The 25,930-nt window shown below is 57.3% G+C and overlaps 3 protein-coding genes and 2 pseudogenes across 5 annotated transcripts in view; 2 read left to right on the top strand and 3 right to left on the bottom strand.

Annotated features, from left to right (window-relative positions):
- Positions 1 to 25,930, bottom strand: part of LOC146421301 (uncharacterized) — a 167,787-nt pseudogene that overhangs the window by 101,259 nt on the left and 40,598 nt on the right. The gene's annotated exons all lie outside the window — the stretch shown is intronic.
- LOC146421309 (class II histocompatibility antigen, B-L beta chain-like) lies at positions 6,111 to 8,563 on the top strand (annotated as a pseudogene). Its single transcript, XR_014848713.1, has 5 exons — positions 6,111 to 6,191; positions 6,683 to 6,951; positions 7,291 to 7,572; positions 8,185 to 8,291; positions 8,393 to 8,563. The product of XR_014848713.1 is annotated as a class II histocompatibility antigen, B-L beta chain-like (transcript).
- LOC146421308 (uncharacterized) lies at positions 9,213 to 11,004 on the top strand. The gene is made up of 2 exons (XM_085047503.1): positions 9,213 to 9,388; positions 10,088 to 11,004. The coding sequence occupies exons 1-2, from the start codon at positions 9,380 to 9,382 to the stop codon at positions 10,697 to 10,699; spliced, it is 621 nt and encodes a 206-aa protein (XP_084903629.1). The 5' UTR covers positions 9,213 to 9,379; the 3' UTR covers positions 10,700 to 11,004.
- On the bottom strand, positions 19,517 to 21,573 carry LOC146421307 (uncharacterized). Its single transcript, XM_085047441.1, has 2 exons — positions 21,467 to 21,573; positions 19,517 to 20,767 (listed from the first exon to the last, which is right to left on the bottom strand). The coding sequence occupies exon 2, from the start codon at positions 20,733 to 20,735 to the stop codon at positions 19,743 to 19,745; it is 993 nt and encodes a 330-aa protein (XP_084903567.1). The 5' UTR covers positions 20,736 to 20,767; positions 21,467 to 21,573; the 3' UTR covers positions 19,517 to 19,742.
- Positions 22,239 to 23,451, bottom strand: LOC146421306 (class II histocompatibility antigen, B-L beta chain-like). The gene is made up of 3 exons (XM_085047518.1): positions 23,226 to 23,451; positions 22,511 to 22,617; positions 22,239 to 22,409 (listed from the first exon to the last, which is right to left on the bottom strand). Exons 1-3 carry the CDS (start codon positions 23,431 to 23,433, stop codon positions 22,401 to 22,403), a joined length of 324 nt encoding a protein of 107 aa, XP_084903644.1. The 5' UTR covers positions 23,434 to 23,451; the 3' UTR covers positions 22,239 to 22,400.

Here is a 25,930-nt window from a genome sequence, read left to right as displayed (position 1 = left end):
GCAACACTTCCGCTGCCCTGACTGCGGGAAGGGCTTCAAGCGGCAACCTCAATTGCCACCGACGCATCCACACTGGGGAAAAGCCCTACGATTGCATGGAATGTGGGAAGAGCTTCAGCCAGAGCTCCTACCTGCTCCATCACAAGAAGATCCACACCGGGGAGAGGCCCTATGAGTGTCCCAAGTGTGGGAAGAGGTTTCAGACCAGCTCCCATCTCCTCCTCCATGAGCGCATTCACACGCACGAGAGGCCCTTCCGCTGCCCTGACTGCGGGAAGGGCTTCAAGCAAAACTCCCACCTCATCACCCACCGGCGCATCCACACTGGGGAAAAGCCCTACGAGTGTCCCAAGTGTGGGAAGAGCTTCTCCAGGAGCTCTAGCTTGACTTGGCATCAACGGAGGCACAAGTGAGAGAAGCCCTGCGAGTATCCCGAGTGCAGGAAGAGCTTCATTGCTGCTCCAACTCCATCCCCTGTTGGAAGATCTGCATTGGATGATCTCCAGTGATCCCCGTTGGGCAGAATCCTGGTGACCCCCATTCTAGCTGATCCCTGTGGGGTGGGGGGAATGTGTTTTAAATGGTCAAATTTCTTCTCCTGCTCTGAGTTTGTTAGCAATAAATTCAATTCACATCACCAGTTCTGAGCCTGTTTTGTGCACAAAGGTGTTTGATGAGGGATCTCTTAGCCAGGTCCTTCTATCAACTCAGGAAGCCTTGGTTCAATTTTCTCTCCCCATGGCGGCTGTGCAGGGCAGTGAGAGAGCAGCTCTGCTGGGTGCCTGGCATGGGGCCAGCGTCACCCCACTGCAATGTGTCATGGCCTCGTGTGGCCCTGTGCTCTGGAGCCAGCGCTGCTGTTGCTTTTTCCTTCCTGATGATTTTCTCTTTTGCACCAAAGGCTTGTGAAGTGCCCCCGCTGTCCCTGGCGTCCCCTGGGTGCCGGCAGCCGCGTCCCTTGGCCTGCTCCCCCTGGGCCGTTGCAGGGCGGCTGGCGGAGGCTGGGAGCTGCTGTGGGGGCCGTGGGGCTGCCCCGGGGGCTGCGTGCCGAGGCGGGGCCAGGAGGTGCGGAGAACTTGGTCGCTATTTGCAGAGCAATGGCGCCTTGGGCCCGGGCCCGTTGCAGGGCTGTTCCTCATGTGCGGCTTTGGCCTCGGCCAGCCCGGGGGGCACTGAGAGCGCGGGGCTTGGGCTGTGCGCTGTGCAGAGCCCGCGCCTCGCTGCCCTTGGCTGGCTGTGCTGACACTCGGAGTTGTCCCAGCGCAATTGCTGCTCGGTGCCAGCGAGCGGGGACAAGGCCGGCGCCGGTGTCGCCCCCAGGCAGGCAGGCAGGCAGGCAGGGCTTTAGTGGGGCAGCAGCGGCGCCATGGTGGGAGCGTGTGTGCGGCCCGGGAGCGGCGGCAGCGGGCGGAGCCCGGGGAGGCGGCGGTGGAGTTCAGAGAGGCTGTTCCAGCGCAGGTGGGAGCCGCGCTGGCTTGTGCCGGGGCTCAGGGCTCGCTGCGGGCGGATGGAGGGGATGGAGAGGGCGGCAGGGGGGCTGTGGCGGCTTCCTTCTCCCGTCTCCCTCTCTCCCTTCCTCCCTCCCTCCCTCCCTGGCTATGGCGCCGTGTTGCCGCTGGCCTGAGGCCGCTGAGGGAGCGGCTGCCCGCGGTCTCCTTGCCGCTGCTGCCTCGGCAGGAGGCGGTGCCGGAGCAGCGCTGGCTCGTCCCGCTTGCTGTCGGTAGCACAGAGGTGGCTGCGCTGTCGGCGGCAGTGTGCGGGAAAATCCGCGTGGCCAGAGGTTTGTGTGCCCGCAGGAGACAGAGGAGTCGTGTAAAAGTGACTTTATGTATGCACAGAGGGAGAGGCTGTGGGGCATTTGCCATGGGTCTGTAAAACGCAGCCTCCTTTTTATGCTCGTTTCCCCGGCTGCGTTTCATTGTCCCTTTGCCCTCTTGTCACCGTACCTGCGGGAAAAACAAAAACCTTTCAACAAGATGTTTAATGTTCGAGAGTCAAGGCAATACTTTATTATCTGAGCTGGATGTTGTTCTGGCCAGGATGTACCACGGGAATCACCCTATATACGCAGAGCCTAGGTTTGTGGAGAGAATCGTTCTATGGCACATAAGTTTTGGAAGATTTTTTAGGTATTTTTTACAGTCAAAACTCATAGAAGGGTTTCTGGACAGTCTTAATTGGCTCCGTGCTGCTTATTTTCTAATATATGGTTTCCTATTTGATCCAGATTTCTTCTTTTCTGATGTTAATTAGGTTTTCCTTCTTATCTCTCTTTAGCCAGACAAGGTGTCTCCAAACAGCCAGAGGTGAGGTTTGGAGCTGATGTTCGTTAATGGCTGCTGATGGCCTTTTGTCTTTTGGGCTCCTCCTAGTCTGTAGTTATGTTGAGCTCATCAGTCCTCACCTGGCAGAAAAATGTCCTGGAAAAAATTCTTAAAATTCCTTTTCCCTGGGTAAACAAACTAAACATACAAACAAAACCTTAGACAAAATTTATAAAAAAATATTTAAATTTGTATATTTTCCAACACTTTGTCTGAGGTACTTGGAAGGCACAGACTTCCCGATCCGCCCACTGCCTGTGTCTCTTAATATGTACCCCTAGTTTGTGTGACATTCGGTATTCGTGGCTCTGGGAAGTGTTTGTTCTGCTTGTGGAAGTTCAGGAATGGGGCAGGAGCTTGGCTGAGCAGCAGTCTGTATCAATTAGTAACAATTCAAATTCACAAATTGGTTCTGGGACGTGATTGGAATTCTTAGGATTCCCAGGGGCTGCTCCATGGTGTTGTAGGATTTGTTCTGGTGGCCGTTTGAATTTTTTAAAATATTTTTTGAGGTGCACACTCCTGACCTTATTTAGCACTTTTGTGTAATTAAATCATTCTATATTTGGATTCCCAACTTATTTCCCTGAAGTTGTGGTAGCAAAAATCCCCAGTGGTTAATTACACTCTATTAAGCATCCACAATGCTAGCACATGTTGGAGTGAGGAAAACATGATTTTCCCCAACCTTTTTTAATGAAGTTTTCCCAACATTTTCCCGTTTGCTCTTTTTCTTTGCAGCTGGAGCAGTTTGTGCTGCACAGTCAGATCTCCTCAGTCTGGACTCTGCCCTGAGCTGTGCAAATTCCATCTGTGCAAGCAGGCAAAGCTTGGACTGAGGGACAGAGGGAATTGGCCCAATTGCTCCCCCAGGCCACAAGGCCCTGGTCCATTGTCCAGCCTTTGCCCCAGCAGTGTTCATTTGCATTTCTAAAGCTCCTTCCTCTGGTGGCTGCCTGGAACCGAAGCTTCTCTGCCAGGGCAGCCATCGGGTGACTCACATGTGGCTCTGCCCCCCACAAGCTGCTTTGAGGATTTTTTCTTCAACAATATTGTATTAATTAGCTGCAAGAGGAGAAGGAGGTGGGATGTTGTAGCAGGAAGAGGAGGAGGAGTGTGAGAGGGAGAGGAGTGTGAGGAAGAGTAGGGATAGAGGAGGAGGAGCAGGAAGAGGAGGCAGCCCAAGGTTCCAGCACTTCCTGTATCTGCAGCCCCCCACATGCAGCAGGTAACTGGAGATGGGGATCCACGATTTTCACTGGGCCTAAATCTTGGTGTTTGTGAGTTTTTTTGGGCTAAATGTTCGTGCTTTGGGGTTTTTTGGGAGTCAATCTTTGAATTTTGGAGGCGCTTTTGGCTGAATCTTGATATTTTGGGAGCTTGGAGTCTGTGTCTTTATGTTTGTGGGCTATTTGGGAATCTTGTTGGTTAGTGGTTTTTATAGCCACCAAACTGCCAGAGACTTGCAGAGCTGGAGCTGGGCAGGAGGAACCCCAAGGGCAAGGCGCTCAGCCCTTGTTTTTCCCCCAAAGCAGGATTTGTCATTGGCAAGGCGTGGCCGGATGGAGGAGGAGGAAAAGGCCTGGAGATGCTGCACGAGGAGGAGCTGGGGGAGAAGCCTGACGGCAGAGAGAACAAAGCTGCCAGGAGCTTCCTGAATGGAGGGAAAGGGGGGATTGGGACCTTTAGAAGTGTTGAATTTGGTTTGACCCACCTGGAATTGGTTTTGATGCACCTGGAATTGGGTTTGATCCACCTGGAACTGTAATGGATTTACCTGAAATGGGGTTTTGTCGACCTGGAATTAGGTTAATTCATCCTGGAATTCGCTTGCATCCCACTGGAATTTGGTCTAATCGACCTGGAATTGGGTTGGATCCACCCGGAATTTGGTTGAATCTCTCAGGTATTTGGTTGATTCATCCTGCAGTTGGGTTGGGTCCAGCTGGAACTGGGTTTGATCCATCTGGAATTCAGTTGGATTTACCTCAAATTGGGTTTGATCCACCTGGAATTCGATTGGATTGAGCTGGAATTTGGTTTAATCTACCTGGAATTTGGTTTGATCCTCCTGGAATTGGGTTGGATCCACCTGGAATTTGATTGGATTGAGCTGGAATTTGGTTTAATCTACCTGGAATTGGGTTTGATCCTCCTGGAATTGGGTTGGATCCACCTGGAACTGGATTGGATTCACCTGGAATTCCATTGGATCAACCTGGAATTGGGTTAAATCCACCTGGAATTAGGTTGAATGCCCTTGGAATTCAGTTGGATTTACCTGGAATTGGGTTTGACCCACCTGGAGTTGGATTTGATCCACCTAAGATTGGGTTGGATTTACCTGGAATTTGGTATAATCTGCCTAGAACTGGATTTGATCCACCAGGAATTGGGTTGAATCCACCTGGAATTGGGTTTGAATGGTGTTGGTGCTGCAGTAGAGGTTGAAATTCCCCCAGGATCCTCCTGGAATCAAGTCAGACACACCTGGAATTGGGCTGAATTCCCCTGGAAATGGATTTTTGGTTATATTCAGTCTGGATGATGGTGTGGGGCAATGGGAATGGGGAATTGTGGGGGATGAGAGCATAAAAATCCTGGGAAAATGGGGATTTCCACCTAAAATCCTGGGAACAGGGAGGGTAGGGCACTGCCAGAGCCCCAAAATCCTGGGAAAAAGAGGAATTTGAGCATCCTGAGCCTCTCAAAATCCTGGAAAAGAGGAAGTAGGAACTCCCAGAGCCCTAAATTCTCACTACAGGGGCTTTTGGAATTCCCAGAGTCCCAAAATTCCAGGAACAGGGGGGTTTGGGAAATCCCCGAGCTCCAAAATTCTGGAAAAAGAGGAATTTCAGCACAATGAGACCCTAAAAATAATGGAAAAAGAGGAAGTGGGAACTCCCAGTTCCCCAAATCCTCAGTACAGGGGGGTTTGGGAATCCCAGAGCCCCAAAATTGCGGGAACAGGGGGGTTTGGGAAATCCCAGAACCCCAAAATCCTGGAAAAAGAGGATTTGGGAACACCCAATTCCCTAAATCCGGGGTACAGGGGTGTTTGGACACACCCAGCCCCAAAAAATCTTAGGAACAGGGGGGTTTGGGAACTCCTAGAGCCCCAAAATCTCGGGTACAGGGGGCTTTGGGAACTGTCAGAACCCCAAAACCGTGGGAAAAGAGGAGTTTGACCACTGCTGACCCCAAAACTTGGGAAAAAAAAATGGGGAAAACCCTGAAAAAAGAGGAAGCTTGGCCAACGCCCTTCCCAGAAAAATCCCCCAAAAGGAGGTTGGACCTTCTGAATCTCCCCGATCCCCTTTTGCCATGGATCCAGGACACCCCAAATCCCAACGCCGCGGCTCCAGGACCCCCCAAAGCCCACCTTGGAGCCCCCGAAGGCCAGGCAGGGTCAGCGCCAGCAGCAGCAGCAGCAGCAGGCAGGGGCAGCTCCGTGCTCCATCCATGGCGCCTCGGGATGTGGCGACACTGGGAAGGGTCGGTGGTGGTCCCAGGAAAGCGGCGGCGAAGTGGGGGGAGTGGGAGTGGGGGCGTAGCGCCCCAAAAGCGGCGGAGCTAATGGGAGGTCGTGTGTGTTGTGTCGTCATCGGTTGCCGGGTAGAGCGTTGGGAAAAAGAGCTCCCTAGAAATTGCAGCCAATGGGAGCGCGTCCCAAAATGGCGCCCGGCCAATCAGAGCGCGCGGGGCGGATGATCCCGCCCGGCTCCGGACTGGAGCTCCCAGTGCAGCGGCTGCTGCGGGGCTGGCGGCAGCTACCGGGCGCTGGCCATGGGGCGAGTGGCGGCAGTTGGGGCCCTACTGGTGGCACTGGTGGTGCTGGGAGCCCGGCTGCGGGCGCGGAGCTGTCGGGTGAGCGGGGGGAGCAGGGAATGCGATGGGAAAGGGGGAAAAGGGGAAAGAAAGGGGTTTGGGAGCCCAAAATGGAGGGGGAGGAGGAGAGGAAACCGAAAGGAAGAGCGGGAGGGGCTGAGGGTTGGGGGAAGGTGAGGAAGGGGTGGGAGAGGGTGGGGAAGTGGGGAAAAGGGGAGGGTGGGAGCCCAAAACTGAGTGGGAGGGGGATGGGGATGAGGGGATTGTGGGTAAAAGTGTAGAAAAAATGCAAAAAGAGGGAATGGGACCCCAAAATTGAAGTAGGGAGTGGTTGAAAATGGCGGGGAGTGAGGATGTAAAAGGGGAAATAGGAAGAAGGGTGGGAAAGAGGAAGTGGGAGCGCGGGCAGGAGGGTCCCATGGCGGCCGTGGGGCACAGGGGGTGCGGAGTGGGGATCCGGGGTGACCCCCGGAGCTCTGGGATCGATGGGGGTGCTGGGGGAACCCCTGACCTGTGCCCTGCACACACAGGGGTCTTCCAGCAGATGATGAAGACCGAGTGTCACTTCATTAACGGCACGGAGAAGGTGAGGTTCCTGGCGAGGTTTATCTACAACCAGGTGGAGTTCGCGAGGTTCGACAGCGATGTGGGGAAATCCGTGGGGTTAACTCCATATGGGGAGAACCGGCCCAGCGCTGGAACAGTGACCCAAATATACTGGAGCATGCACAGACTGCAGTAGACAGGTACTGCCGGCACAATTACAAGGAGATCACTCCGTTCGGCGTGGAGCGCAGAGGTGAGCATGGGGCAGAGGTGTCCCCTCAGGCTCTGCCCTGGCAATGACCCTGGAAGCCATCAAACCCTCCCTGGGAATCACCCAGAGCCCTCAGCCCTCCTCGTGCCAAACCCAGGGCTTCTTGTCCTTCTCAGTGACTCCTGTAGCTCTCCCATTCCATCTCAGTCTCTCCCAGTCCTTGTAATCCCATTCCCAATCCACTGCCACACCTCCACTCTCTCTCCCAGTCGATTCCCATTCCCTCCCAGTCCATTCCCACCCCCTCCCCAAGCCACACCACCCCTCTCAGCTCTTTTCCAGTGCCCGCCCCAATTCCAGTGTCTCCCCTCTCTCTCCCAGTGTCCCCCAGCGTGTCCATCTCGCTGGTGCCCTCGAGCTCCCAGCCCGAGCCCGGCCGCCTGCTGTGCTCCGTGATGGATTTCTACCCTGCGCAGGTGCAGCTGAGGTGGTTCCAGGGCCAGCAGGAGCTCTCGGAGCAAGTGATGACCACCGACCTGCTCCCCAACGGGGACTGGACCTAGAAGCTGCTGGTGCTGCTGGAAACGCCCCCTCAGCGTGGGGTCACCTACACCTGCCAGGTGGAGCACGTCAGCCTGGAGCAGCCCCTGAGGCGGCACTGGGGTACGGCCAGAGCCCACAGCGCCGGGGGGAGCGGGGGAGGCACTGGGGGGGCTGGCAGGGGGATTGGGCTGTGCTGGGGGGAGCTGGGAGGGAGGTGGAGAGAGGCTAGTTTATACTGGGAGAGGGGCTTGGGGGTGTGGGAGGGCTGGGGAGGGGTTGGAAGGATGTTGGGGAGGGTGGGATGAGGTTCTGGGGGTGCTGGTGGGCACTGGGAGGGAGTTTGGGGATGCTGGGGGGAACTGGGAGGGAGTTGCAGTGAGGCTGGAGGGGCTGGAAGAAGATTGGGGATGGAAGAGCAAAGGTTGGAATGAGGTTGGTTGTGCTGGAAAGAGACTGGGAAGGACCTTGGTGAGTCCTGGTGGGGCTGGGAAGGGACTGGGAGAGGGTTTGTGGGTCCTGGGGCGGTGGGGGGAAACTGGGAGGGGTTGTGGGGTGCTGAGAGGGGCGACAGGGGCTTTGGTGTGTCCTGGGGAGGCTGGGAATGGATCCGGAGGAGGTTTCAGGGGCTCCTGGTTGGGCTGGGGGCGACTGGGAGGGTGCTTGGAGGGGCTTGGGGTGTCAGTGAGAGGTTTTTGGGGGTCCTGAGCCCTGCTGACCCCCGCTGACCCCCAGAGATGCCGCCGGACGCTGCCCACAGCAAGATGCTGACAGGGATCGGGGGCTTCGTGTTGGGCTTCGTCTTCCTGGCGCTGGGGCTCGGCTTCTACCTGCGCAAGAAGGTGAGGGGGGGTCCCGGGGGTCGTGTCCCCCCTGCCCCGGAGCGGCTGTGCTCCCCCCGGGGACCCCCAGCCCGGTGTCACCCCCTTTTCTCTGCCCACAGAGCTCCTGAGCCGCCGCCGGCCGCAGCCCCTCCCCGTGGCCTCGGGCCCGGCCGGGACCCCCCGCTCTGTCCCCGCGCTGATTTTGGGGGGTCGTGTGTCCCCCCAGCCCTGCTGTCACTCTGACCCCGCCCGGCTGCTCCCAGTGCTCCCAATAACACTTCCCAGTTGGCTCTGGTCGCGTTTCTTGGGGGACACTGGGGAGGGAACTGTGGAGACCCCACGGTGGGGCTGTGATTGGGGGGCAGAACTGACCTCGGGATGGATTGGGAATGAGGACCCCCGTGTGTCTCCAAGTGTCACCCCGCTCTGGGGGCCTTGGGAGGCAGCTGAACCCCGACACGGCACCCAGAGAACCCCAAAAAAGGCGCTGAGACCCCCCTGAGACCCCCCAGAACCTCCAAACCCCATAGAAAAACAGCCCCGAAAAATAGCCCCGCGAAAATGAGCCAATGGGAGAAGGCGCTGAGCGATTCTGATCCAATCCGAGCTCGCGGCGCTGATGACTCTCCAGTTCCCAGGCAGACCCGCAGCGCCCAGCGCTCCCCACCCCAACCCCACCTGCGCCCCCCCTCGCCCCCAGCGCTTCCCGCCAGGCCAATCTGGGGAGGGGGCGCGTGGGGAGCGCCCAGGCCTGGCCCGGAGCCCAGCGCTGCCCCAGCCCGACCTGCCCCGGCTCCATCCCGGCTCCTCCCGCGGGATGCGACGGCGTGGGGAAAAGGGGGGAAAGGGTGGGCGCTGGGCTGGGGGGGAGGAGGAGAAGGGATGAAGGAGGAGGAGAAGGGATGGAGGAGGGATGAGGAAGGAGCGGCAGAAAGGCCGGCGATGCTAGGAGGACGAGGCGGGAGGAGGAAGAAGGAGGAGCCGCGGGAAGAGGAGGAGAGAGCAAGAGGAGGAACAGGAAGAGGTTGGAGAGAGGAAGAGGAGGAGCAGCAGAAGAAGCGCGGAGCTCATTGTCTGTCGCGGTCCCGGGAGCATCGGCGCCCCGCATGGCGCAGGTGAGGGGGAGGAGGAAGTCGCCCCAAATGTCTCGGGGGTCCCCGAGCGGCGTTTTTTCTGGGCGGGTGTTTGGAGCTCGCAGCTTCCGGGATTGAGCCCGAAATCTCGTGAAGGGTCGCTGGGAGGGTTTGATTGTGCGGGGGGAATGTTTGGATGTGGCGGAAGGCCAAAGCTGAGGCGCCAGTGGCCCTTTGGGGGATATTTTGGGGGCTGCAGGTGGCCATGGCCCGGTGTCGGGGTGGGAGGGGGACATGGGGCATGGGGTCCCCCCGGGAGAGCGGTGGAGGGGAAGGGCGGGAGCCCCGGAGTGGGGTGAGCGGAGAGGTGCGATCGCAGAGCTGGGGGAGCCCCGGCAGGCTGGAGAGGGGGGAGCCTAGGATCCCTGGAACCGCGGAGAAGAGAATGAGGGGAGAAGGGACCCCTGGGACCCCCAAAGCCCCCGGATCATCCCTAAGCGGGACCCTGGAAAATAGGGAAGCCCAGGAGCCACGGGAGCGCCATGAGTGCAGGGAAGGGAGACCCTGAGGAGGCCAAAGTGAAAAGAGCAGAGAGGGGGAAATGCTGGGAGGGTTTTAAGGTGAATGATGGGTGTTTGGGGTTTTTATGGACACAAAACCCTGGGAGACTTGCAGAGCTGGAGCTGGTCTGGAGGAACCCCCAGGGCAAGGCACTGAGCCCTTGTTTTTCCCCCAAAGCAGGATTTGTCCTTGCCACGGCGTGGCTGGATGGAGGAGGAGAAAAAGGCCCGGAGATGCAGCCAGAGCGCGGAGCTGGGGGAGAAGCCTGAGGGCAGGGAGAAGCCCCACAAGTGTGGGGAATGTGGGAAAAGTTTAAGGCGGAGATCTGACCTGATCCGGCACCAGCTGATCCACACTGGGGAAAAGCCCTATGAGTGTGGGGAGTGTGGGAAGAACTTCAGTCAGAGGTACAACCTGATCCAGCACCAGTTGGTCCACACAGGGGAAAAGCCCTACGGTTGTGGGAAGTGTGGGAAGAGCTTCAGCCAGATGTCCAACCTGATGCGGCACCAGGTGATCCACACTGGGGAAAAGCCCTACAATTGCGAGGAATGTGGGAAGAGCTTCGGGGACAACTCCTCCCTGATCCAGCACAAGAAGATCCACACCGGGGAGAGGCCCTATGAGTGTCCCAAGTGTGGGAAGAGGTTTCAGAGGAGCTCCAGTCTCCTCCGCCATGAGCGCATTCACACCCAGGAGAGGCCCTTCCGCTGTCCTGACTGTGGGAAGGGCTTCAAGCGAAACTCCACCCTCATCACCCACCGGCGCATCCACACTGGGGAAAAGGCCTAGAAGTGTGGGGAGTGTGGGAAGAGCTTCTCACAGAGCTCTAACTTGACTCAGCACCAACGGAGGCACCAGTGAGGGAAGCCCTGCGAGTGTCCTGAGTCCAGGAAGAGCTTCATTGCTGCTCCAACTCCATCCCCTGTTGGAAGATCTGCAGTGGATGATTCCCAGTGATCCCCGTCGGGCAGAATCCTGGTGACCCCCATTCCAGGTGATCCCTGTCAGGTTAGGGGAATGTGTTTTAAGTGGTCAAATTTTACTTCTTCTCCTGCACTGAGGTTGTTAGCAATAAATTCAATTTACATTGCCAATTCCGAGCCTTTTTTGTGCACAAAGGTGTTTGATGAGGGATCTCTTAGCCAGATCCTTCTATCAACTCAGGAAGCCTTGGTTCAATTTTCTCTCCCCCTGGTGTCTGTGCAGGGCAGTGAGAGAGCAGCTCTGCTGGGTGCCTGGCATGGGGCCAGCGTCACCCCACTGCAATGTGCCATGGCCTCGTGTGGCCCTGTGCTCTGGAGCCAGCGCTGCTGTTGCTTTTTTCTTCCTGATGGTTTTCTCTTTTGCTCCAAAGGCTTGTGAAGTGCCCCCGCTGTCCCTGGCGTCCCCTGGGCGCCGGCAGCCTTGTCCCTTGGCCTGCTCCCCCTGGGCCGTTGCAGGGTGGCTGGCGGAGACTGGGAGCTGCCGTGGGGCTGCCCCGGGGGCTGCGTGCCGAGGCGGGGCCGGGAGGTGCGGAGAACTTGGTCGCTATTTGCAGAGCAATGGCGCCTTGGGCCCGGGCCTGTTGCAGGGCTGTTCCTCATGTGCGGCTTTGGCCTCGGCCAGCCCGGGGGGCACTGAGAGCGCGGGGCTTGGGCTGTGCGCTGTGCAGAGCCCGCGCCTCGCTGCCCTTGGCTGGCTGTGCTGTCACTCGGAATTGTCCCAGCGCAATTGCTGCTTGGTGCCAGCGAGCGGGGATAAGCCCGGCGCCGGTGTCGCCCTCAGGCAGGCAGGCAGGCAAGCAGGCAGGGCTTTAGTGGGGCAGCAGCGGCGCCATGGTGGGAGCGTGTGTGCGGCCCGGGAGCGACGGCAGCGGGCGGAGCCCGGGGAGGCGGAGCTCGGAGAGGCTGTTCCAGCGCAGGTGGGAGCCGCGCTGGCTTGTGCCGGGGCTCGGGCCTCGCTGCGGGCGGATGGAGGGGATGGAGTGGGCGGCAGGGGAGCTGTGGCGGCTTCCTTCTCCCGTCTCCCTCCCTCCCTCCCTCCCTGGCTGTGGCGCCGTGTTGCCGCTGGCCTGAGGCCGCTGAGGCCGCTGAGGGAGCGGCTGCCCGCGGTCTCCTTGCCGCTGCTGCCTCGGCAGGAGGCGGTGCCGGAGCAGCGCTGGCTCGTCCCGCTTGCTGTGGGTAGCACAGACGTGGCTCTCCTGTTCCCGGGACTGTTTCCAGGCCATGCGGCACCGGGCTGGTAGCCACATCGGCTGCCAGCAGATGTCAGTGCCCGGGGCTGAGTGTGACGGGAGGACCTTGGGTGTCCCTCACAACCCAAATCTCTATGGAACAGAAAGAAAGACTCGTTCGGTGGAGGCGGTGCACCCTAGTCCCGTCCTGTCGCCCGGGGCAGCTGCAGTCGTTCATGCAAGTTCCACCTTCCCTGCCGGGACCCCGTCCTCTTCCCAGAGAGGACACAAACGGCATTGCCAGCGCTCGCTGTCCCTGAGCTCCAACCCTCAGCACAGGGCATGCTGGGGATAATGCTGAGCCCCTCAGGGCTGCTGGTTCTACCCCCCAGGCAGGCTGAGCCCGATCTGCAGCTGCCCTGTTCCCGCACTCGGCAGCTCCCGGGCGCTGTCCCTGCATGTCCCTAATTATCCCTAACTGTCCCTGCCTGTCCCTGCCTGTCCCTAACTGTGCCTGCCTGTCCCAGCCCGGAGCTGCACAGCCAGAGGGGTTGGGGCTGCAGGGCCGAGCTGGCCCCAGAGCTCTCTGACACTGTGTTTGTGTCCCCAGGTGCTGCCGGGGAACAGAGACAGGGCAGGACTGAGCTGGCAGTGCCTTCCTGAACGTGGGGGAACCTCAGGGCACAGACCAGCTGGGGCCTCTCATCGTGATCCTTTTAACCTACTGTTATCAGGTTGTCAAACTTCCGAGGCTGGTCTTCAAAAGGCTTTTTCAGCACTGCTGATGTCTCTGGAGCCACGTGCAGTTTATTCCAATCAGAGACCTACCAGCTCTGTGCTGGAGAAGAAGCAATCTGGCTGCACTAAAGAGGTTCTAAAGAAGGTCCATTGTGTCCGGAATAGATCACCAGCCAAGGTGACACACTTGCCTTGGGTATAAGAAGCCACTTGTCCCAAGCACAAAGGTGCCACTGGTGAGTGTGCAGCGAGTGAGGTTATGGAGGAAGGATTCTGCACCAGTGACAGGAGTGTGAAGGATCTGCTGGGAGTCCACAGCACTTCAGCAACCAGGAATAAACTCAAAAGAACCCTTACGGGTGGCCTCTAGGAAGGGGACAGTGTGAGCCCAGGAGCACAGGGCTGGCAGGGTGTGGCTGTGTCCAGGGCTCTGGAAGAGACCTGGTGCTCTGCTGGGCCCCAGCTGTGGATGGGACTGACATGCCTGGCCCTGGGCAGTTCAGCCATAGCTGTCCCCTGTCCCTGTCTGTGCCCCTTGTCCCTGGCTCTGTCCCCATCTCTTGTCTCTCCTGCTGCCAGCTCAATGAGTGGCACACAGGCTGAGGGTTCCTCCTGTGTTCCCTGGGCGTTGGGTGGGAGATGTGAGGGCTGGGCCTGCTCAGGACAGCTCCATGCTCACGACAAACTGCTCTTTCCAGCTCCAGGCCTGTGGATCAGATCCCACCTCAAGTTTATCGTGGTGCTGATTGTCCTCCTAGCCCTGGTTGTGGCTTTGCTGGTGTCCTTGGCTGCTGTGTCAGGTAAGGGAGGAGCAGCAGCCTCAGCCCAACCCCTCGGGGCACTGCGGGCTCACTGCTTTCTGTGGCCTGTGGAACCCTTGAACCTTCTCCATTTCCCTCTGCAGGGAGAATACACAGAGAGACTCCAGTTACACCAGTTAACCCTGCAGCTCGGGTGCTGCTGGCCTGTCCCCATGGCTGGGTTGGGTACCGAGGGATCTGCTACATCCTCTTGAGGGATGTGGGGAGCTGGGATCAGGCTAAGACTCCACCGACTCTGAGCTTGGGGCCTCCCTGGCTGTGCTCAAGGACTGGGAAATGGTGAGTGAGGGGTTTGGGGGGTTTAGGAAGGCCAAGGGGACCCTGGGGAGCTCCTGGGCTAGGAGTCCATTGTTTGCTCCTCTCTCCTTGCCAGGAGTTCCTGTTTTGCCTCAGCAGGAATGATGATTACTGGCTCGGGCTGCACAGACAGGGCCAGCGGCTGCAGTGGGTGGATGGCAGTAACTTCAGCTCCTCTTGAGTCCTGGGGGGCACAGGCAGGGCCTTGGGGGCACAGGCAGGGCCTGGGGGCACAGGGCTGCTGGGACTGTCCCTTGTGGGCAGCACTGTTTCTCCTGCTGGGGAGGACAAAGCACAACCTCTTTCTCTGCTCCTCCTTACAGGTTAAAGATCCTTGGCAATGGAGAGTGTGTGTTCCTGCGAGAGGGAAAGTTTAGGAGTACAACCTGCACAGATCACCTGCAATATCTGTGCAGCAGAGCCCAAACTGAGCTGTAACTGGGGATGGAGGAATTACCTTCTCTGTGCTGAGCACTCACAGCTTAGCCTCTTCTTCCCCCCAGCACGGGGATTTCCTTCCTCAGCTGCAGCATCTGCCTTGCACTGACTCTCAGGGTCACCTCGGTGCACTTTGCAGAGTCACCTCAGTGTCTGATCTCAAGGAGATGAATCTGTAGGAAGAGGGGATGATGTGGAAGCTGATCTGTGGCTGCCTGGGCTGGGTGTTCCTGTCTCCCTCTGGAGCCATTCCAGGAATCTTCCTGTTTTTCTTGCACTACATGTTTCTACAGTGACCTTTTATATATATATTGATATGGAAAGGGATTTCAAATACGTTTTTCCAGCACTTCCAGTGTATTTATACACTGAGCTTGTGTATATATATTAAAATATAACTCTGTGAGTGCAGACCTACCTGTTCTTCTAAAACTGTATTTACACACTGACCTTATATATATTAGCATATATTTCTATAACACTCTGGATACAGAACTACCTGTTCTTCTAACATTGTATTTATACACTAATCTTGTATATATTGATATAACACTGTGGATACAGATTTGAAACTTCTGCTGCCATGATTATGTGACCTTTGTGGGAGCAGAGTGCAAAATACTGCCAGGGTTGTGATTGGAACCCACAGGTGACATTCCCTTAGGATTTGGAGTTGATCCTTGTGGGTCTCTTCCAACTCAGAGGATTTTGTGAGATGTTGTTGTGTGACCTCCATCAGTATGTACAGCGCCAATGTTGCTGTTATTGTTGTATTCTTTATAATATTCTTATTTTTTTATTAAATGCTTATGAAGCATCCCTGTGTCCTTCGTGTCCCTTGCCCTGCTGCCCCTGCCCCGGGGGCTTCAGCCGAGCCAGAGCCTCTTCCCAGTGCTCCCAGTGCTCCCAGTGCTCCCAGTCTGCCCGTGCAGCCTCCAGCAGCCAGCGAGGCCTTCAGCTGGGCCGGCAGAGAGGAGCTGCTGGGAGCTCCCAAATCAGTTTGGTTCCGTTTGTCCTTCCCAGCCTGGGGAACAACGATTTGGGAGTTTTCTGCCCAAACCTCGTCCGTTCCTCCGCTCAGCCCAAGGGGTTTGGGGAGATTTTGGCTTTTTGGGGGAAATCAAAGCGATGTGGGGACAAGGCGGGATTGTCCCTCAGCCGCGTTCTGACAAATCAGAGTTAGAGAACGAGGAGTGGCGGCAGAATGAGCCAATCTCAGCTAGGGCGGGCTTTCGGATCGGCGAATCAGCCAATGGGAGCGAGGGGCGGGCTCCGGGCAGGAAAATCAGCCAATGGGAGCGAGGGGCGGGCTTTGCACGACTATGGCAGAGTTTCCCTGAGGGAAGCGGCGCTCCGCGGATCTTCCTTCCAAACGTCGGGAGCGCAATGGGCCTGGAAATTCACGGGCTGGGCGGGAGGCGAAGGAACCGCTGTGGGTGAGTCCGGGATGGAGCGATGACGCACCCACAGCCCCGGCAGGAGCCCAGAGGGTGGAGCAGGAGATGCGTGAGAGAGGCCCCGAGCCCGTGGGAAGTCCCCGCAGAACCACGGCAGTTCTGCTGGCGAGACTTGTGGGCCTGTGGGGATCCCCGCCTGAGCAGCCTTTTCTGAGGGGTTGTGTCCCCTGGGAGAGACTCCAGGCTGGAGCAGGACAAGGATTCCTCTGAAGTCTGAGGGGGTTACCAAAATCAGCCAGAAAATGACCTTTCTAGCAATGCTTCTAATCTGAAGCATTTGAAAGCAGCTATTCTTTCAGTGCTGAACAAACCCCGAGGATCTCTTCTTTAATCTAGTGTGTGGGTGAAACTTTACAGCCTGATAACACATATTCATTACGGAACACTTTCTCACTAATAAACCTTCCCTGGGACTCGTTTCCATCCATTCACCTCCTGCTCAGAGTCCTTTTGTGGTCCTGGCGGGTTGTCTAAAGGAGTTTCTGGTGGTTGCACTCACTGATGTTACAGCTCAGCTTTCCTCGAAATTGCTTCTCATTTCATAACTTGGCAAAATCCTCACTGTAGTTCTCTTTCTCTGTTCCTGCCCTGGTTTCATCTATGTTTATAATCCTGTTTGCACACCTTTATCCCCTTTTATCTCTCTGCTAGCTAATCTTTAAGCTCCATCCAGCATCTCTAGGGGAGATGAAAATTTCTACTGTCTGTTCTTTATCAAATCTCCACTTTTTTTGTGATTCTGTGTCTTTTTGGAGCAGTCCCAGCACAAAGTGTCACAAGGACTCTGCCATGGGATCAGGAGACACCCAGAACAGACAGATGTTGCAATTACAGTGTATCCAAGTTCAATTACAACATATCCATCTTCAATCACAATGTATCTAAGTTCAATTAAAATGTACCCAACTTCAATTACAATATACCCAACATCAGTTTTTAAAGTGTATCCAACTGCAGATACATTTTAAGAAGTTATTCCTTTTCCCCAACCCCATTGGGTTTTGGGACAAAAATCCCATTGTCCACACAATAATTCCGTTCTCCACAGACCTGGAGCATTTTTAATTCCAGAATAAATCCCCCATGAAATGCTGCCCAGCGTCACCGTGTGGCTCTGGGTGACAACAGCTGGCAGAGTCCTTTCCCCTTGGGCTGGAGAGGAGTCAGGGCAGAGCCCTTGAGGTGCTCCTGAGTCCTGCTGGAATTCCTGCCCTGCTGTGTCCAGCCCTAGACAAATGCCCACGGTAAATGTTTTACCCAAAAATAGGAGGGAGTTATTGAACTCTGGCTCACCTTTATCCCTGGTGTGGTTGAGTTTGAGGAAGCAAAAAATAAAGTAGCTGACGACACAACTTCATTCCTTCCTTTGTCCCTGGGTTGGCTCTTTATTCTCAACAAAGAATTGAAATCTCTTGTACCCAAACCAGTGAGGATTCCTGACAGATTTTACTCAGTTATACATTGAAAATAGAATTCATCCTTTTTCCATTTCTGTAACCAATGTGGAGTGGGTAAATCGCACGGAATTCCTAAAGACTTGTCCCACTGTTCTTGCTATAAAATGGGATGCTCTGGCTGAGGACATTCCTGAGGAGCTCCAAAGTGTGGAATTATTTGATTTAGCAATATTTTCTTTACTTCTTTTGCAGGGAAACACTTCAGGCCATCTGGAAATGGCACCAATTAAAAGCCAATTAAAAGACAGGAATGCTGTGAAGTCAATTTACCAAAAACCTCGTGGGGAATTTCCAGATTTGAGAACCCCAACACTTTATTCACAGTATTGGGGTTATTTCTTCTACATGTGCCACACTTCTGAGTCTTTGAAGGAACAATTTCAGTCATTTTGGAGTTAATTCCTGTCTTAGAACCTGTCTAGAATTTAACACTTCAGTTCACTGACAAACTCTCGCACCATGCTCAGGTTTAATAACTGGTAGAGTGATCTCTTGTCAGGAAACCAAAACATGTGCTCCTTTTCTCTGCGGCTGTTTTTGGCCCTGGGAGCCAAATAATTTCATTATTTTCATCCTGTTTGGTTCTCTGTTGTGCTCTGCAGTGCAGAACGGAAACTTCAGCTGGTTTTGCTCTTCCTGTAGTCTTAGATCAACATGAACTCTGCTGATAACAAAGCTCTCACTGCTCACAGTGCACTAAGGCAAACCACACTTACAATCCCTCCAGATCTTTACTTTTCTTTCCCTCAGTTGCAATGTCCATGTTAAAGCAACCATTTAGTCCTTCTGTGCTGAAACAACTCATGGCAGAGCAGAGCATTAGATTAAATAACCTCATTCAGGGTGGTCACTGCAAATCCTGCAATGCATCTTCTGTTGAAAAAAAAAAGTTACTTCTTTCTGTGTTGTTTCCAATCTGGGTTCTCAGTCAGGCTTGTCTTTAAACATAGCCAGGCTAGAATAAACTTCTTGTGATTGTTTGGAGTGTTTCTGATTTTGGAGCCCAACAGAAGCACAGCAGGATTTTGAATTTCAAAGGTAATTTCCTGTTCCACTGTACAACAGGACCGAGCTCAGTCAGTGGCTCCTCTGGTGTCCCAAACCCTTCTGTCCCACCTGTGTCCCACAGACCTCAGGCTCTGTCCCAGAGGGAATTTTGGGATCCTGATTTAGCAGCTCCATGACTGTGACTCCTCACTAGCAGCTGGGCCATCCTTGGCTCACATCACTGATCTGTTCAGGAAAATTGGCAGTGACTCCTCCCTGAGCCACTGGGAATTGTGGTGGAACACCTTGGAAAAGATTTTGGCTCTCAGAAGTGAATAATTCAAAAGATCCCTGGGACCTCCCAAGCCCAGAGCCAGAATTATCAGTGCTTGCTTTTGTTTTTGGAGCACAGCCTGAGTATAATGAGCCAAAACAATAAAATCTTTACGGGTAAATCCAACGTAAATCCAACCCAATTCCAGGTAAATCAAACTGAATTCCAGATTGATCAAACCCAGCTCCAGGTGAGTCAAAACAAATTCCAGGGGGGTCAAACCCAATTCCAGGTCGATTCAACCCCATTCCAGGTAAACCAAATCCAGTTCCAGGTGGATCAAACCAAATTGCAGGTAAATCCAACCCAATTCCCAGTCAATCCAATCCAGTTCCAGGAGGACCAAACCCAATTCCAGGGGTGTCAAACCCAATTCAACTCTTTTAAATGTCCCAATGCCCCTTTCCCTCCATTCAGGCAGCTCCTGGCAGCTTTTCTCTGGGAGAAATCCCTGAATTTGGGGATTTTTGGGTGCAGTTTTGGACGGGGACAGCTCTGCCTGCCATTCCCCTCCCTGACTGTGTCCCCAGTGTCCCACCATGGTTGTGACTCCAATGTCCCACCCATGTCACACCTCAATATCTTCATTTGTACCCCAAATTCAGGTGTTTTGAAAGGCTGAAATGAAAACAAAACCAAGCCCGAAAGAAAAGGATTTACATGTCTGTGCCCGCTGAGGATCAACATGGTTGGGTGGAAGGGAAGAATGTTTTTTGGAGGTTTCCACCCCAAAATCTTGCTCTTTGGCTCAGTCCAGAACCATTTGGCTGTGGAAGATGCCCTTGGATGAGAGAAAATCAGAATCATGGAATCACTGAGGCTGCAAAAGACCTCCAAGGCCATCCAGTGTTGCCTCATGCCAAGAGATGATGTAACTGAACACAAAAGGTGACATTTTCTGGGGTGGAAAGTCAACAGATCCGCTCTCCCCAGGAATTCCGATGGACATTCCTGGCCCTGCCTTCATCCAGGTGCCCACGGGGAGCCAGGAGGGTGTGGAGGCACCAGCCAGGTGTCTTTGCCACATGGATCACCAGGGCTCTGCACAGCTGGGGTCACTGGGGATCATCCACTGCAGATCTTCCCACTGGGGATGGAGTTGGAGCAGCAATGAAGCTCTTCCTGCACTCGGGACACTCGCAGGGCTTCCCTCACGGGTGCCTCTGTTGGTGCTGAGTCAAGAGAGAGCTCCTGGAGAAGCTCTTCCCACACTTGGAACACTGATAGGGCCTCTCCCCAGTGTGAATCTTCTTGTGCTGGATCAGGTTGGAGCTGCGGCTGAAGCTCTTCCCACATTCCCCACAATCGTAATGCTTTTCCCCAGTGTGGATCACCTGGTGCTGCATCAGGGTGGACATCTGGCTGAAGCTCTTCCCACACTCCCCACACTCGTAAGGCTTTTCCCCAGTGTGGATGAGCCGGTGGGTGACGAGGTTGGAGTTGTGCTTGAAGCCCTTCCCACAGTCAGGGCAGCGGAAGGGCCTCTCCTGGGTGTGAATGCGCTCATGGAGGAGGAGATTGGAGCTGGTGTGAAACCTCTTCCCACACGTGGGACACTCATAGGGCCTCTCCCCGGTGTGGATCTTCTTGTGCTGGATCAGGTGGGAGCTGTGGCTGAAGCTCTTCCCACATTCCTCGCAATCATAGGGCTTTTCCCCAGTGTGGATCACCTGGTGCTGCATCAGGTGTGACATTCGGCTAAAGCTTTTCCCACACTTTCCACACTCATAGGGCTTTTCCCCAGTGTGGATGCGCCTGTGCCTGATGAGAGAGTCATTTCGGTTGAAGTCCTTCCCACAGTCAGGGCAGCGGAAGGGCCTCTCCTGAGTGTGAATGCGCTCATGCACGAGGAGATGGGAGCTGGTCTGGAACCTCTTCCCACACTTCCCACACTGATAGGGCCTCTCCCCGGTGTGGATCTTCTTGTGCTGGATCAGGGCGGAGCTAACACTGAAGCTCTTCCCACATTCCTCACACTCATAGGGCTTTTCCCCAGTGTGGATCCTCTGGTGCCGGATAAGCTGAGATCTCCACCTGAAGCTTATCCCACATTCCCCACACTTGTGGGGCTTCTCTCTGCCCTCAGGCTTCTCCCCCAGCTCCGAGCTCCGGCTGCATCTCCAGGCCTTTTCCTCCTCCTCCATCCGGCCACGCCTTGGCAATGACAAATCCTGCTCTGGGGGAAAAACAAGGGCTCAGCGCCTTGCCCTGGGGGTTTCTCCTGCACAGCTCCAGCTCTGCAACTCTCCCAGGGTTTTGTGTCCATAAAACCCCAAAACCACCACCATTCACCTCAAAACCCTCTCAGCATTTCCCCCACTCTGCTCTTTTCACTTTGGCCTCCTCAGGGGCACTCACGGGGCTCCCGTGCCTCCCGGGCTTCCCTATTATACAGGGTCCTGCTTAGGGATGATCCGGGGGCTTTGGGGGTCCCAGGGCTCCCTTCTCCCCTCATTCTCTGCTCCGCGCTTCCAGGGATCCCAGGCTTCCCCCTTATCCACGCTCCCCCCTCTCCAGCCTGCCGGGGCTCCCCCAGCTCCGGGATCGCCCCTCTCCGCTCACCCCACTCCGGGGCTCCCGCCCTTCCCCTCCACCGCTCTCCCGGGGGGACCCCATGCCCCATGTCCCCCTCCCACCCCGACACCGGGCCATGGCCACCTGCAGACCCCAAAATATCCCCCAAAGGACCACTGGCGCCTCAGCTTTGGCCTTCCGCCACATCCAAACCTTCCCCCCGCACAATCAAACCCTCCCAGAGACCCTTCACGAGATTTCGGGCTCAATCCCGGAAGCTGCGAGCTCCAAACACCCGCCGAGAAAAAACGCCGCTCGGGTACCCCCGAGACATTTGGGGCGACTTCCTCCTCCCCCTCACCTGCGCCATGCGGGGTGCCGATGCTCCCGGGGCCGCAACAGACAAAGAGCTCCGCGCTTCTTCTGCTGCTCTTCCTCTTCCTCTCTCCAACCTCTTCCTGCTCCTCCTCTTCCTCCTCCTCCCGCGTCCTCCTCCTCGCATCTCCGGCCTTTCTGCCGCTCCTTCCTCATCCCTCCTCCTCCTCCTCCATCCCTTCGCCTCCTCCCCCCAAGCCCAGCGCCCACCCTTTCCCCCCTTTTCCCCACGCCGTCGCATGCCGCAGGAGGAGCCGGGGCAGGCCGGGCTGGGGCAGCACTGGGCTCCAGGCCAGGCCTGGGCGCCCCCCACGCGCCCCCTCCCCAAATTGGCCTTGGCGGGAAGCGCTGGGGGCGAGGGGGGAGCGCAGGTGGGGTTGGGGTGGGGAGCGCTGGGCGCTGCGGGTCTGCCTGGGAACTGGAGAGTCATCAGCGCCGCGAGCTCGGATTGGATCAGAATCGCTCAGCGCCTTCTCCCATTGGCTCATTTTCGCGGGGCTATTTTTGGGGGCTGTTTTTCTATGGGGTTTGGAGATTCTGGGGGGCTCAGGGTGTCTCAGCGCCTTTTTGGGGGTTCGCTGTGTGCTTTGTCGGGGATCAGCTGCCTCCCCAGGCCCCCCAGAGCTGGGTGACACTTGGGGACACACGGGGGTCCTCATTCCCGATCCATTCCGGGGTCAGGTCTGCCCCCCAGTCACAGCCCCACCGCGGGGTCCCCCCATGTCCCTCCCCAGTGCTCCCAAAGAAACGCGACCGGAGCCAACTGGGAAGCTTTATTGGGAGCACTGGGAGCAGCCAGTTGGGGTCAGAGTGACAGCAGGGCTGGGGGGACACACGACACCCCAAAATCAGCGTGGGGACAGAGCGGGGGGTCCCGGCCGGGCCCGAGGCCACGGGGAGGGGCTGCAGCCGGCGGCGGCTCAGGAGCTCTATGGGCAAAGAAAAGGGGGTGACACCGGGCTGGGGGGCCCCGGGGGGAGCACAGCCGCTCCGGGGCAGGGGGGACACGACCCCCGGGACCCCCCCTCACCTTCTTGCGCAGGTAGAAGCCGAGCCCCAGCGCCAGGAAGACGAAGCCCAACACGAAGCCCCCGATCCCCGTCAGCATCTTGCTGCGGGCAGCGTCCGGCGGCATCTCTGGGGGGTCAGCAGAGCTCAGGACCCCCAAAAACCTCTCACCGACACCCCAAGCCCCTCCAAGCACCCTCCCAGTCGGTCCCAGCCCTCCCAGGAGCCCCTGAAACCTCCTCCCAATCCGTTCCCAGCCTCCCCAGCACACACCAAAGCCCCTCCCGTCCCTCTCAGCACCCCACAACCCCTCCCAGTTGCTCCCCACCGCCCCAGGACCCCCAAACCCTCTCCCAGTCCCTTCCCAGCCCCACCAGGACTCACCAAGGTCCCTCCCAGTCTCTTCCCAGCACAACCAACCTCATTGCAACCTTTGCTTTTCCATCCCCAATATCCTTCCAGCCCCTCCAGCCTCACTCCAACTCCCTCCCAGTTCCCCCCAGCACCTCCAAACTCCCTCCCAGCGCCCCCAGCACCCCCAGAACCATCCCACCCTCCCCAACATCCTTCCAGCCCCTTCCCAGCCCTCCTAGTATAAACTAGCCCCAAGCCCCTCTCCCAGTATAAACTAGCCTCTCTCCAACTCCCTCCCAGTTCCCCCCAGCACAGCCCAATCCCCCTGCCAGGCCCCCCAGTGCCTCCCCCGCTCTCCCCGGCGCTGTGGGCTCTGGCCGTACCCCAGTGCTGCCTCAGGGGCTGCTCCAGGCTGACGTGCTCCACCTGGCAGCTGGAGGTGACCCCGCGCCGGGGGGGCGTTTCCAGCAGCACCAGCAGCTTGTAGGTCCAGTCCCCGTTGGGGAGCAGGTCGGTGGTCATCACTTGCTCCGAGAGCTCCTGCTGGCCCTGGAACCACCTCAGCTGCACCTGCGCAGGGTAGAAATCCATCACGGAGCACAGCAGGCGGCCGGGTCGGGCTGGGAGCTCGAGGGCACCAGCGAGATGGACACGCTGGGGTGGGCAGGGGACTTGGGGATTCCCCCAGTGTGGATCTACCCTTCACTCAAGCCGCAGGGAATTGCTCCAGGGATCGAGTGCTGCTGGACAGGGAACTACCTTTCTTGCATTCTAACCCCACGTTTTCCTCCCCTTTCCCACCATTTCCCCAACCCACAGACCCTTCCATACTCAATTTGGGTGTCCCATCCCCCTCCTGCTCTCTTTCAGGATCTGAGCTCCCTCTTTTGCCCTGCTCTTCTGCCCCATCTTCATTGTCCCCCAAACCCAACCCTCCTGCCCCGTGCTTGGTTTTGGGAATTCCCAGCCCTTCCTGCTCAGTCTGGGTGTCCCAACCCCCCTTTCACTCAATTTGGGCAGCTCCTGGCAGCTTTGTTCTGGGAGGAATCCCTGAGTTTGGGGAATTTTGGGATGTAGTTTTGGAGGGGGACAGCTCTGTCTGCCTTTCCCCTCCCTGCTGTGGCCTCTCAGCTGCCCCTGACACCCTGGGGTGTTGGGATTTCGTTTCTGGGGACAAGGACGTTCATTCCCTTCCAGGAGCCCAATGCCTGCCTGGGGGTCCATCCAGCTCAGGGGATCAGCTTGATCAGCTGCCCCAGAGCCTCTGCCAGGTCTCCCAGCACAGCCAGAGCTGCTCAGCTTGGGGTTCCCAAAGCCCTCAGTGACCCCCAAGTCCCTGCCAGGAGCCCTCAGCTCCCTCAAACATCCTCCACATCCCCTGGAAGTTTCCCCCGTGGCACCTCCATGGCCCTGTCCCCACATGTCACTGGCCATGTCCCACCATGTCCACACCCACGGCTGTGTCCCCAGCCTGTTCCCACCAATGGCATTGTCCCCCACAATGTCTCCATCCATGCCTGTGGCCCCCAATGACCCAAGGAATGGCCATGAGCCTCTGCAGGCTGAGCACCCGCAACTCTCTCAGCCTTTCCTCAGAGCAGAGGGACTGCAGCCCTTGCAGCATCTCCATGGCCTCCTCTGCACTCCCTCCAACAGCCCCAACAGCTCCTTGCTGTGCTCAGGAGCCCAGAGCTGGGAGCAGGGATGAGCCCTGCAGGGCCTGCAGCTTCTTGGGCAACAGCAGGCAATTTGGTGTTCTCCCTCAAGAGGAAGTCAATACCCGCTGGGGCTGAGGGATAAAATCAAGGCAATCAAGCCTGTGCTGGGCAGAGTTGTGCTGCCAGCAGCAGCTCCCTGTGGAGTCTGCAGGGATCCGTCAGGAGCAGATCCCAGGTGTCCCCTTGCCCTGGAGCCCATCCCATGGGCGCATTGGGATTTGCCTCTACAGATAGCAAGTGTGTCCAGAGACACTGCAGGGACAGTGGCACCTCTGTCAGTGGAAGCTCCTACCAGGGCTGCAGGGGAGTCCCTTCTCCATCCCGGCCTCCGCCACAGCTCACACCGAACTGGACCTTCAGCTCCAGGTCACACCAAGCTCCCGCCGGTTTAGGGCAGCAGCGATTCTTTGTCCTCCTGCCCGGGCTGGGACACTGCAGGGCTGAGGAGCCGAAAAGAGAATTTCTGCCACAACCCCGGGATTGTGCCTGGAGCGACTGGGGCGATTCTGTGCGTGTGCAGAGCTCTCCCACCTCACTTCCATTAGATGAATATGCTGTCACTCCTAACTCTCGCGCGGTGATTGGTCAGAGAGGGAAGAAGCACCCTCCCCGTGTCGCCCCCTGTACCGCCATTGCTGGAGGGTCAGTGAGGGTCTCGGGAGCGGCAGCGGGCGGAGCGCCGTGAGGCGGCAGAGCTCGGAGGCGGCGGAGCTCGGCGGTGACCCAAGTGCAGCGACCCGGAGACAGGAGAACCACGTCTGTGCTGCCGACAGCAAGCGGGACGAGCCAGCGCTGCTCCGGCACCGCCTCCTGCCGAGGCAGCAGTGGCAAGGAGACCGCGGGCAGCCGCTCCCTCAGCGGCCTCAGGCCAGCGGCAACACGGCGCCACAGCGAGGGAGGGAGAGGGGAGAACGAAGCCGCCACAGCCCCCCTGCCGCCCCCTCCATCCGTCTGCAGCGAGCTCCGAGCCCCGGCACAAGCCAGCGCGGCTCCCACCTGCGCTGGGACAGCCTTTCCGAGCTCCGCCGCCACCTCCCCGGGCTCCGCCCGCTGCCGCCGCTCCCGGGCCGCACACACGCTCCCACCATGGCGCCGCTGCTGCCCCACTAAAGCCCTGCCTGCCTGCCTGGGGGCGACACCGGCACCGGCCTTGTCCCCACTCGCTGGCACCAGGCAGCAATTGCGCTGGGACAATTGCGAGTGACAGCACAGCCAGCCAAGGGCAGCGAGGCGCGGGCTCTGCACAGCGCACAGCCCAAGCCCCGCGCTCTCAGTGCCCCCCGGGCTGGCCGAGGCCAAAGCCGCACATGAGGAACAGCCCTGCAACGGGCCCGGGCCCAAGGCGCCATTGCTCTGCAAATAGCGACCAA

The sequence above is a fragment of the Lichenostomus cassidix genome, unplaced genomic scaffold (genome assembly GCF_008360975.1).
Source record: "Lichenostomus cassidix isolate B80296 unplaced genomic scaffold, HeHo_3.0 HiC_scaffold_33, whole genome shotgun sequence".
In the NCBI taxonomy this organism is placed as follows: Eukaryota; Metazoa; Chordata; class Aves; order Passeriformes; family Meliphagidae; genus Lichenostomus; species Lichenostomus cassidix.
The sequence above is the reverse complement of the archived record's forward strand: the minus strand, read 5'-3'. Positions and strand labels throughout refer to the sequence as shown.

Excerpts from the sequence above, each read along its gene's own strand:
- LOC146421307 (XM_085047441.1), bottom strand. The coding sequence starts at position 20,735 with ATGGAGGAGGAGGAAAAGGCCTGGAGATGCAGCCGGAGCTCGGAGCTG.
- LOC146421306 (XM_085047518.1), bottom strand. The coding sequence starts at position 23,433 with ATGGATTTCTACCCTGCGCAGGTGCAGCTGAGGTGGTTCCAGGGCCAG. Across the intron at positions 22,618-23,225 it reads GCCCCTGAGGCAGCACTGGG|AGATGCCGCCGGACGCTGCC; the intron begins GTACGGCCAGAG and ends CTGACCCCCCAG.